Genomic DNA, 12,655 nt, shown 5'->3' on the forward strand with positions numbered 1-12,655 from the left:
CCCAGGTATGCCCATGTTTCTCCAGCACTCCACGGACTGCATTGGCTGCCGATTAGTTTCCAGACACAATTCAAAGTGTTGGTTATGACGTATAAAGCCCTACATGGCATCGGAGCAGATTACTTGTGGGACTGATTTCTGCCATGTGAATCCCAGCGACCGGTTAGGTCCCACAGAGTCGGCCTTCTCCAGGTCCAGTCAACTAGACAATGTTGCTTGGTGAGGCCTAGAGGAAGAGCCTTCTCTGGGGGGGGGGGGCTCTGGAATCAGCTCTCCCCAGAGATTCGTATTGCCCCCACCCTCCTCGCCTTCCATAAGAGTCTAAAGATTCATCTATGCCACCAGGTTTGGGGCCATTAGACTCTAGCCCCCTGACCGATGAATTATATATATATACCACTTGTCATCTTAAGGCTGGTGCTTCTGTCCTTGTTCTAGGGCGAACACAGCAAGACCTGAGATGCCTTCCTTCTATAAATACTGATGGGTGGGTGGGGTGTGCTGGTTCAGCAACTGCAAGCTATGTTGAAACTTCCTGGTGAGTCATTGGGGTAACACCTGGGGTCATTGATGTAATTGATGTATGCTGATTAGTTGATACTTTTGAATTGGGAGTGATATCCTGAGTAGTTGGAGCTTGCAGGCTACTTAGATGTTTTGTAATGTTTGTCTGGGGTGTGACAATTTTTGTTTGGCTGCGAGTTTGTGGTCTGGTCATGTGTTTATGGTGTTTGTCGGTTTGCTTTGTGTGCTTGTCAGAGGGGGCTGCAATAGTTGGGGGCACTGCTGTTGTTTGGCTTCTGGGTGGTGGTTGTATTTCGTCTGTAGGGTGGGTGTGGGTTTGGATCTGGTGGAGGTGATTGGTGGTAGTGTCCTGTGTTGTTCTGGGTCTGGTTTCAGTTTGTATGGCTGGGATACATTTGTTAATGAGGGCTGGTTTCTAGATGTCTGGTAGGCGGGAAGTATCATCACGTTTATTCATATTGTGGGGGTGTTTTTCTATCTCAATGGCTTCCATGATTATTCTTTTATTGTAGTGTTCTGTTTTGGAAATTAATTTAGTTCTGTCAAAATCAATTTCATGTCCTGTAGTTTTGAGGTGTTGGAAAAGGGAGGAAGTTTTTTCTTCTTTTCTTAATGCGGTCTGTGTAATTCAGTTTCCAGGTGGTCTTTGTCGGCTAGGCATTTAGTTCTGGAGATGAGGGTCTTGGCTATGGAATTGATCTGTGCAGGGTGGTGGTGGTATTTTGCATTCAAGTAGCGATTGGTGTGTATCTTTTTCTGGTAGACCCACCCACCAGTATTTATAGAGGGAAGGCAGCTCAGGTCTCACTGTGTTCGCCCTAGAACAAGGACAGAAGAACCAGCCTGAATATAATGAGTGGGACCTTGTCGAGACATCACCAGAAATCTCTGAAACCTACATGGGAAGAAACCCGAATATGCCAAGACTTTCATACCTGTACCCATGAAAATCTACGAAAACAAATATATATATTTGGTTTTTGGGGATCAGGTCTGGTGGCTCAGCTGTTAGTTCTCTGCCTTATAAGGCAGAAGCCGCCAGATCAAATCCCAGTAAGGGTGCGGCTAACTGATGAGGCCAGAACAAGGCCGAAATAGCGCTGTCCTAGTCTCCCTTTAATTTTAAAAATTCAGCAAAATCATGTGAGAGAGATATATAAATTAACTGCCTTGAAATGGCCCTGGGTTGGGCCTAGAGGCAAGGAGGAGCTGTGACGTTTCTTCAATATACCAGGATGATCCAACATAAAAGAGCCCCTCCCTGGTACAGAGCTGGAAGGATCAGGTCTGGTGGCTCAGCTGTTAATTCTCTGCCTTACAAATCAAATCCCAGATCAAATCCCAGTAAGGGTATGGCTAGCTGATGAGGCCAGAACAAGGCCGAAATGGTGCCATCCTAGTCTCCCTTAATTTTAAAATTTCAGCAAAAAACATGTGATATATATACATATATGTTTTTTCAGTTGGATCATCCTAGTATATTGAAGGAACGTCACAGCTCCTTTTTGCCTCTAGGCCCAACCCAGGCCATTTCCAAGGCAGTTAATTTATTCAAAGCCAACAAACTATGTTATGTATGTATCACAGGTTTTTGCTGAATTTTTAAAATTAAGGGAGACTAGGATAGCGCTATTTTGGCCTTGTTCTGGCCTCATCAGCTAGCCATACCCTTACTGGCCAGTAAGGGTATAGCTAGCTGATGAGGCCAGAACAAGGCCGAAATAGCGCTATCCTAGTCTCCCTTAATTTTAAAAATTCAGCAAAAACATGTGAGATATACAGTGGTACCTCATGATACGAACATAATTGGTTCCAGGAGGAGGTTCGTAAGGTGAAAAGTTCGTAAGACGAAACAATGTTTCCCATAGGAATCAATGTAAAAGCAAATAATGAGTGTAAATCCTTCAGGAAAATCCCAAACTTTAGAAGGGAGGCGAACAGAGGGCAGGGAGGAGCAGCTAAAGGGGGCGGGTGGAAGAAGCAAGGCTAGGCTAAAGTGTGAGTGGGAAGGAAGAAAGGCAAGGGGGGCGCTCCTCCCTTTTCTTTCTTCAAAAGACATTATTTCAGTGCCTGTAGCTGTTCTCTGCAAAGTCTTTCCTCCTCCAAGCCACCCCTCCCTTTTCTTTCTTCAAAAGACACCCTTTGCTGTTCTCTGCAAAGTCTTTCCTCCTCCAAGCCACCCCTCCCTTTTCTTTCTTCAAAAGACACCCTTTGCTGTTCTCTGCAAAGTCTTTCCTCCTCCAAGCCGCCCCTCCCTTTTCTTTCTTCAAAAGACACCCTTTGCTGTTCTCTGCAAAGTCTTTCCTCCTCCAAGCCGCCCCTCCCTTTTCTTTCTTCAAAAGACACCCTTTGCTGTTCTCTGCAAAGTCTTTCCTCCTCCAAGCCGCCCCTCCCTTTTCTTTCTTCAAAAGACACCCTTTGCTGTTCTCTGCAAAGTCTTTCCTCCTCCAAGCCGCCCCTCCCTTTTCTTTCTTCAAAAGACACCCTTTCAGTGCCTGCAAGCACGCTGTTCTACTTTTGTTAATGCAAAGTCTTTCCCCCTCCAAGCAGCCCCTCCCTTTTCTTTCTTCAAAAAAGGGGAAAAAAGGAAACCCTTTCATCCCAGCAGCAGCGGCTTGGGTTCGTAAGGTGAAAATAGTTCGGAAGAAGAGGCAAAAAAATCTTAAACACTGGGTTCGTATTTTGAAAAGTTCGTTAGAAGAGGCGTTCGTAAGATGAGGTACCACTGTATATATAAATTAACTGGCTTGAAATGGACCTGGGTTGTGCCTACAGGCAAAAAGGAACTGTGACGTTCCTTCAATATACCAGGGTGATCCAACAGAAAAAACATATAGCCCCTCCCTGGTACAAAGCTGAAGGGATCAGATCTGGTGGCCTAGAGGTTAATTCTCTGCCTTACAAGGCAGAGGCCCCAGGATCAAATCCCAGTAAGGGTATGTCTAACTGATAAGGCCAGAACAAGGTCGAAATAGCGCTATCCTAGTCTCCCCTAATTTTAAAAAAATTCAGCAAAAACATGTGATATATATATATATATACACACAATTGATATATATACAATTTATGAGTTTTATGATTATTTTTTATATAAGAATTTTAAACTGTTTTTTAACTATTGGATTTGTATATTGTGTATTGTCCTGTTGTGAGCTGCTCCGAGTCCTCAGAGAGGGGCAGCATACAAATCTAATAAATTATTATTATTATTATTGTTGTTGTTGTTGTTGTTGTTGTTATTGTTATTATTGTTGTTGTTATTGTTGTTATTATTATTATTATTATTATATATGCTGTTTTTGAGTGGGAATGATTGATTTTTAATATAATGGGGATTTTAGATTAGATAAACAGGTTTTTTATTAATTGGATTTAGGATTTGTATTGTATTGTTCTTTTTATATGTTGTAAGCTGTCCTGAGTCCCCAGAGGGGGCAGCATATAAATCCAATAAATAAAATAAATAAATAAAATAAAAATAAATAAAATAAAAATAAATAAAATAAAATAAAATAAAATAAAATAAAATAAAATAAAATAAAATAAAATAAAATAAAATAAAATAAAATAAAATAAAATAAAATAAAATAAAATAAAATAAAATAAAATAAAATAAAATAAAATAATAAATATTTTAATGCTATTATTCTTGACATTACTATTCAATTTCACTGAAACTAAGCTTAAGTTGCATCACATTATTTTTGTCATTCCAATTGTCATCATGATTACTTTAATCTATTTTAACATATAATGACATTTACCTGCTCATTGATAAAAATCATCACACAATAACGTTTTCCCATCTTAAAAGGAAGATAGTGGAGATTAAGAGTGATAAAATTATCTTGTTCCACAAGTACTGTATCCAATGGACTAAAGAACTCTTGCAAGCAATTGGACTCATTAGCTGTCAGAACATAATAGAAAGGTTTATATGCAATATAAAAATTAAGAAATGACTGACAGATATCTAAAACATTGCACTGTTTTTGAGAACTAAATATATACAATGTATTCAAACTAATTAATTGGATTGGACATTACTATCTATTAAAAAGAACAATTTATAAAAATTGCATGCATTTTAGAAATCTAGTAAGAACCCTAAAAGAGAACATTTACCAGCATTGGGGGTTTTCTCCTGATCATATATTCCACATAAATCTATGATATCATGTGCACCGTTTGGGAAATTTGCTTCAGAACTAAGCAAAAAGAAACAGAAACAGAACTGAAACAATTAAATAACTTAAGATTCCAGTTGTAAAAACTAATTTGATTTTAACTTTAAATTGCATTTTAGGTTTCTTGACATAGCACAGATTTGATTTAACACTAAGTTAACATAACATTAAAATATGCATACCACAGTATAAAATATCAGGGCTGTACATCAGCAGTGGGTTGCTACAAGCAAGGTACAGCAGGAGGCTCCGCCTACCCAGCCCAGACATTGCTGCACTCGCAAGCGCAAGCGCACATTGGTAGTGATAGGATTTAGAACACATCACTGCTATGCATGCTTTAAAAGTTAGTACAGTCATACCTCGTCTTACGAACCTAATTGGTTCCAGGGGGAGGTTCGTAAGACGAAAGGTTCGTAAGACAAAACATTGTTTCCCATAGGAAACAATGTAAAGTCAATTAATCTGTGCAACCAAAAAAAAACCTCCGCAAAAAAAAACGCTGCCGCCCGGCTGTCACCTTTTAAAACAGCCTGGGGGCTTCTCAGCGACCTCCCGAACACCAAAGCCAAACCCAAACTTCCGGGTTTGGCGTTCCGGAGGCCGCCGAGAAGCCCCCAGGCTGTTTTAAAAGGTGACAGCCGGGCGGCGGGGCTTCCCAGCAGTCTCCGAACGCCAAACGCGGAAGTTCGGGTTTGGCGTTCGGCTTTGGGAAGCTGCTGGGAAGCCGCCCGGCTGTTTTAAAAGGTCACAGCCGGGCTGGGGGGTCTCCCAGCAACCTCCCGAACCCCGAACTTTTGCCGAACTTCTGGGTTCGGGTTCGGGAGGTTGCTGGGAAGCCCCCCAGCCCGGCTGTGACCTTTTAAAACAGCCGGGCGGTTTCCCAGCAGCTTCCCGAAGCCGAACGCCAAACCCGAACTTCTGCGTTCGGCGTTCGGAGACTGCTGGGAAGCCGCGCGGCTGTTTTAAAAGGTCACAGCCGGGCTGGGGGGCTTCCCAGCAACCTCCCGAACCCCGAACCCAGAAGTTTGGCAAAAGTTCGGGGTTCGGGAGGTTGCTGGGAAGCCTCCCAGCCCGGCTGCGACCTTTTAAAACAGCCGGGCGGCTTCCCAGCAGCTTCCCAAAGCCGAACGCCAAACCCGAACTTCCGCGTTCGGCGTTCAGCGGCTGCTGGGAAGCCGCCCGGCTGTTTTAAAAGGTCGCAGCCGGGCTGGGGGGCTTCCCAGCAGCCTCCCGAACCGAACCCGGGGTTCAGAAAATTTTTGCCTCTTCTTACGAACTTTTTTCGAGTTACGAACCGGCGTTTGGGAGGCTGCCTCCCAAACGCCGGTTCGTAACTCGAAAAAAGTTCGTAAGAAGAGGCAAAATTTTTCTGAACCCCGGGTTCGTATCACGAGTTGTTCGTAAGACGAGGGGTTCGTATCTTGAGGTACCACTGTATTTGAACTAAAGTCTGGATTGAGGTGGCAAATGAATTCATAAATAAATATACCAAATATAAATTATTACTAAATATAAATTATTTGGAATAATAATTTCAATAATGCTTTGGCACTGACCATGAACACAGTATTTTCAGTTACACGTTCAAGTAGCCAACTTGGTTTAAACTTCAATCCAACTGCACATAGAGAGTAGTAAAGACTTACCTAGTAAAGACTTACCTTTTGATTTTTCCTTGCCTTAGTTTGCTGATATGATCAAGTATTTCAGGATCCATAATGCAACTTGTTGATTCAATTAAAATGACACTGCAAGAAAAGTTATTTAAATTATCAGAAAGGCTATAGTTTTTACAAATAATAAAATAAAAATATTTTCCAAAACCAGAAGCTAAATGTTTATTTAGATTTCCAGGATGATATCTAATTTGGTATTGACAGAGGGAAAGTTATGCAAACATCTTACCAGCAGTCTTTTTGTCACAGCAAACCCATTCTCCTATCCAAATTTTGCAAAATATATTGTATGAAAAGATGGCTAATCTTTTTGACTGGTCAAGGTTATTGCACAAGGTTAATGAGAATTACCCAAAAATTTCCTTTATATTTTACTTATTTAATTTTTGTCCCACCTTTCTGTTTTCTCCAACACCCCGATGACACCATCCTAATCCAATTTTATCATATGAGTTACTGAAATTCCAGCAGTTTGGCTAAGGTCCTGATAACACTAAGACTGTATTACTATTATTCTTCTCTTCCTTACTAGTATCTGTCTTTCTACTTATTACTATATCCATGTTGCTTGTATCTTTTTAATATTGTTTTTATTTGTTTCCTAGTATGGTTTGATAGCTTATTAGTAACCTTAACTAATCACTAAGTGTTGTATCTTTTTATTCTTGATGAATGTATTTTATTCTCCTTTTGTACACTGAGAGCATATACACCTAAGACAAATTCCTTGTGTGTCCAATCACACTTGGCCAATAAAGAATTATTTTCTTTTCTATTCTATTCTATTCACATTTGATGTCATCCTTAGAATTTAGGCCTATGTATCCTTTTTAAAAAAATAATTTTTATTTATATATATACATTAAAATAATAACAATAATATTTTTGAGGGTTATAATATGATTAAGGCTTGTTTTGTTGCCATTTCTAGTCTCATTTTTGTATAATTTATAAGCCAAGGTGAGAGATTTCTTGGTTTCTACACAATTCTTGTCAAACCATTATTTCAAGACAATATAGGGCCTCTTAGCTGAAAAGTTCTGATGTACTAGAATTGGTTGTACTTCTGAATTATATTTTTAAATGGTTTTAGTAAATTTTGGGAAGGGTTGGCTGTGATAAAGGCTAAGCGAAGTTTTTGAAGATTATCCTCTGATAAAGCTCTTCTCACTTTCTGGTCAAGTTGTTGGGACCATTTGATCCTACATCTTGTTGGGCTTGCTGCAGAAGTTGCAGAAATAAATTGGTCCATGAAGGGCATCTGCCTGATGATTGACTTTATATACATAAAGGTAGATGATTGCTTTCCAGGTAAGGTAGAACTTCAAAATCTTCTACATAATATAATTAGAATATAGTCAATGGTACTGGTTTTGTACCCTGCTATAAATGTGATCTCACCGGGACTTCCGGGTGAGGCTCTGATCGCGTTGGGAGTACGGAGACATTGCTCTGTCTCCGTTCTTCTCCTTTCTTTGTTGTAGGACACGTTTTGCGCTTTGCTTGAGCCCGGAGGGCTCAGCATAGAACAGGGGGTCTCCTGGGTCCCTAGGGGCAGAACGCCACTGCCCTGAAGGGTAAGGAAAGCCCTGCAGCTACAACATGAAGAACTGCACCCCAGCATTGGCAGGGACGCAGCCATAGCAATCCGTTCATGGAGGAAGTAAGAATTGAATTAGAAGTCTACAATAAGAAGATCAACAGAAAGAAGAAATATATAGCACAAAACAAGGTACATTTTTGGAATCCAATTTTTAAAAAGTGAAGAACTTGAGCCTAAAAGGCAAACAAGAAAAAGTTTATTTTTCAGAGTTAAATCCTTCTGCAAAAGTAAGATATGGCCGGATCTACTTTTCTTTGTTTAGCCTCCTAGATTTTTTTAAAATAATAATAATAATAAAGAGACGAGTCTACACTTTAATTACTGCATATTAGAGCTTGAATTCTGATTTTTCAAAATTATGGATTGAAATCTCCCATATTTTATACAATGAATTTCTATGAACTTATTTGAAATCCTGATAAGTGGACTAATTTAAAAGGAATTGTGTATGGATTAAACTTTCTTTTTGAACTTTTTCCAACGAATTTATATATATCAATGGACTAAATTTTAACCTTCCAACTTCTAACCTGATGGAATTTGACTTTCTTGCATAATAAAGGATTTTGTTCGATCTTGGTGACTCAGAGGTATAACAGAGGGACTATTTTACAAACAGCAACAGCATAAGGACCAAACTGAATGAAATAGACTAAAGCTTCCCCCCCTTTTTTTCTTATTCTTTATATTTGCAATACTTCTATTTTTATGTTCTCCCCTTCTTTTTACTTCTGGATTGTGGATTTTGGCTTCCTTTTTTAAAAAATAGAAGACGGAGAAATTTGGACAGAGGAATTTGGTAATATTTTAAATAAATATAAATAAGTAAAGGGGTTTTTTTGAAAATAAAATTACAACATAATAATTAAAGATCCAAGACTTCCAGTTTCAGCTTGACCGCGTCGGGGGTGCGAAGGCTCAGCTCTGTCTTCGCACCACCTTTTTCCACGATCGTAAGGTGCGATTTGCGCTTCGTTGACACCCGGAGGGGTCAACCCAGGACAGGGGGTCTCCTGGATCCCCCGGGATGGATCGCCATGGCCCCAGAGGGTAGGGAAAGCCCCACAGCTATGTCTGTGGAGAACTGTGCCCAGGCACCTGCCCGGGCACGGCCATAGCGGCTGCCACAAGAAGTAAGTTAAAAAATAGAATCAAGAAGTCTACGGAGAATCAGATCAGCAGAAAAAGAAGACCGATAGCACCTCAAGATAATCCTTTGGTAATTCAAGAGTCTGAGAATTACAAGAAATAGAGATTGGAATAACTTATTACAAATTAAGAAAAAGAAACTGAAATTTCTTGACCAGTGAGGAAAGGAGCCCCCCCGAAACTGATGGTATTGCAGCCCCCCCACTCCCTACAGCTTGGAGCGGAAGGGTGTAGGAAGGGTGGGGTGGCTGCAATACTGTCAGTTTCGGGGGGGCTCCTTTCCTCAGTGGTTCGTCTTCCCTTTAAGCAGTTACACCAACTTTCTCTTTCCCGAGAGTAGCGACGGCAGCAGAGGCTTTCCTTAGAGCAGTAGCAGCGCCGGGAACGTCAGCGGCTTCCCTTTCTCATCTCACGTTCCTGGCGCTGCTGCTGCTCTAAGCAAAGCCTCTGCTGCTGTCGCTACTCTCGGGAAAGAGAAAGTTGGTGTAACTGCTTAAAGGGAAGGCGAACCAGTGAGGAAAGGAGCCCCCCCAAAACTGACGGAATTGCAGCCGCCCCCCCACTCCCTACAGCTTGGAGCGGAAGGGTGTAGGAAGGGTGGGGGCGGCTCAATACCGTCAGTTTCGGGGGGGGGTGCTCCTTTCCTCAGTGGTTCGCCTTCCCTTTAAGCAGCTACACCAACTTTCTCCTTCCTGACGGCGGCAGAGGCTTTCCTTAGAGCAGCAGCAGTGCCGGGAACATCAACGGCTTCCCTTTCTCATCTCATGTTCCCAGCGCTGCTGCTGCTCTAAGGAAAGCCGCGGCCGCCGTCGCTACTCGTGTAACTGCTTAAAGGGAAGAAGATGAACCACTGAGGAAAGGAGCCCCCCCCCGAAACTGCCCCCACCCTTACTACAGCTTGGAGTGCTTAGACCTCATATCTTTATCCCATAGGAAATAAAGGAAATAGGGGCTGGAAACCAATTAAACTCATTTCCATTATTTCCTATGGGATAAATTAATTCGGTACTTGACCAAATCGGTTCTCGACCATACTTCTGGAACGAATTGTGGTCGAGAACCGAGGTACCACTGTAACTTCATTTGAAAGCTGATTCTCTCTTTTAATCCATCGACTCTCAGAAATGATTTATTATGGTCCACGCGGACTGTAATTTATATCTATTTCTGTCACCAAATAGGAAAATTTGAATTAAAATTAAATCTTTTTGCAGATGATGCTGTAGTATTGACTGAAACCCCAATTGAAATGATGAAAAGAATAATGGTTTTACTTCAGGAATTTAAAGATCAATCGGGTCTTTCAGTTAATATAGAGAAATCAGAGATAATTTGCTTAAATACAGGTCCTAAAGAGCAAATTGAGATACGAAAAGTTTCAGGATTGAAATTAGGATGTAAAAAAATGAAATATTTAGGAGTTTGGTTATTAAAAAATCCTAATAAAATTGCGACGGTTAATTATAACTCAATATGGAAAAGAATTCAAAAGCAGATAAAAAACTGGAAGAAAAAAAGGTTGAGAAGAATGGCAAAGATTAGAGCCCTTAAAATGATGATTATTCCAAAAATGATGTATTTATTTCAGGTCTTACCAGGTACCTTTCCAGGGGCAAAATTGAGGGAATGGGATAGTAAACTAAATTTTTGGATTGAAGGAAATAAAAGACCTAGAATAAGGAAAAGATGGCTGTTTGCTAATGAGAAAGAGGGGGTTGGGGTGGGGGAGCCCGAGCTTAGAGTTATATAGGGAAGCATTCCAAATAGAAAGATTAATGGAACTACAGTTATGGGGGGGGGGGGAGAAAGTGAGTGAAATTGGAAAAGGAAATCAATAATATAAATAATAAGGAGTTATTATTTAAAAATGGAGTAAAAAATAAATCAATAATTTAACCGATCCTCCAAAAGCAGTTTTAGAAATATGGTTAAAATGGCAGGGGAAATTGGGAATTAGAAACTGTGCACCATTTTATGTTTGTTTCATGTTAATTTCAATGTGCAAAATGAATAAAAAATATCTATTTGAACTATAAAGCAACATTGATCAAGTAACCTGAACACGCTGCCAGCCTAATACAAATATGATGAAAATATGGATGGAGATTTATTTATTTGTTTGTTTGTTTGTTTGTTTATTTAATTTATTGGACTTATATGCCGCCTCTCTCTGTGGACTCGGGGTGGCTTACAAGATTTTGGTAAAAAGATACAATAAATAAAACATTTCTAGCCCAATTAATAGAATAATTAATTTTAAAATTATCTTAAAACTAAATATTTAAATCTAAGAGTCACTAGCACGCTCAATACATTCATTGGGCAGAGGCTGGGGTCTAATAATCCCAAGTCTGGCGACATGTGTTTTCAAATTCTTATCGTTTGATTGCTGCCTTGAGATTATTTCACACACATACATATACACATATACAGAGAGAGAAGATATACACAGAGAGATGATTAAGTAATTTTACTTTTTGAACAAATTAATTTTTGATTATAAATGCATACCTGAATGGCCCCTCAGTTTTGAATGGACTAGTAACCTGTAGACTATATTTTTTCAATTCGTAGCATGAAGATTTGCATTTCAAAATGCCCTATGGATAAACAGAAACATGTATTAGCTTGGAGGTTTACATCTATAGCCCCTGAACTACAAACACAGTCATTAAATTGCTATTTTTAAGCCAAAAAACCCGCTCCTCTTTCACGTTTTAGGTATGACCAGTACAAATTGGCCAAGCATCAATTGGCCAACTAGTGAACGTAAAGCAAGGAAGTGTAGAAAAGGTTCTTCTGACTTAGATGGAGACATAAATGTCTATGAAATTTCATGGTGTGGTACTTAAAATACTGGAGAAGGCAACCAGATGTCTGCCAGGTATTATATAGAGTTCCTTCACTGCTGTGTTGGTATGTTAAAAAGGTATGGAACTCCCAAACTTCCAGAGAATATCAGGTTGTCTAAGAATAAATAGAATGCCAACTAAGTGACCTTAGACCAGACTGTTTCTCAACCCAACCTACCTCACAGAGTTGTTGTTTTGGTGAAAGAGGAAGAGGAAGAAGTATTTGTTTGCTGCCTTGAGTTGTTAAAAAAAACCATAACAAAAATTCTAGATTGGGAGGCTAAATTTCATTCTCTATCATGGGAGGAGCCAGCAGTCAGAATGGGTTGTCCTCGTCCTGTCACCTTCAAGGTCTGAGTCTGTCTGTTTTGCCAGGATCCGCCTCTACTACTTCTCAGTTTTGGCAAATCCAAAGAATAGACTTGACGTGGCAAACAAAACTAATGTCCTAAAAGTAGACTCCTAACCAGTGTCTTATAGAAGATGTCAGTAGACTCCCCTTCTGTATATTAAAGAAAATATCGGTAGCATTTAAGAAGCAGTCCCTCAGAATTAAAGATATTGTGTCTATTGTGTAGAGACCAGGAAAACCAACTAAACCAAGAGTGGGACTGATTGCTGACTCCTCCTTTTTTAAAAATTTATTTTTTTTATTTATAT

At 40.0% G+C, this 12,655-nt stretch overlaps 1 protein-coding gene and 1 long non-coding RNA gene across 2 annotated transcripts in view; both read right to left on the minus strand.

The window, feature by feature from the left end:
- Window positions 1-4,359, minus strand: part of LOC139156019 (cilia and flagella-associated protein 47-like) — a gene marked incomplete at its 3' end in the record, with an annotated part of 56,154 nt that extends 51,795 nt beyond the window's left edge. Inside the window, exon 1 of the mRNA XM_070731382.1 lies at window positions 4,290-4,359. Coding sequence (XP_070587483.1) covers window positions 4,290-4,331 — 42 coding nt within the window. The remainder of the gene's footprint in view (window positions 1-4,289) is intronic.
- A 10-nt stretch (window positions 4,360-4,369) lies between these two features.
- Window positions 4,370-11,743, minus strand: LOC139156020 (uncharacterized). Its single transcript, XR_011557169.1, has 4 exons — window positions 11,655-11,743; window positions 6,377-6,463; window positions 4,651-4,733; window positions 4,370-4,435 (listed from the first exon to the last, which is right to left on the minus strand). It is a non-coding gene; the product is annotated as an uncharacterized lncRNA (long non-coding RNA).
- Window positions 11,744-12,655: the final 912 nt, after the last annotated feature.

Source organism: Erythrolamprus reginae, unplaced genomic scaffold (assembly GCF_031021105.1).
Source record: "Erythrolamprus reginae isolate rEryReg1 unplaced genomic scaffold, rEryReg1.hap1 scaffold_226, whole genome shotgun sequence".
In the NCBI taxonomy this organism is placed as follows: domain Eukaryota; kingdom Metazoa; phylum Chordata; class Lepidosauria; order Squamata; family Dipsadidae; genus Erythrolamprus; species Erythrolamprus reginae.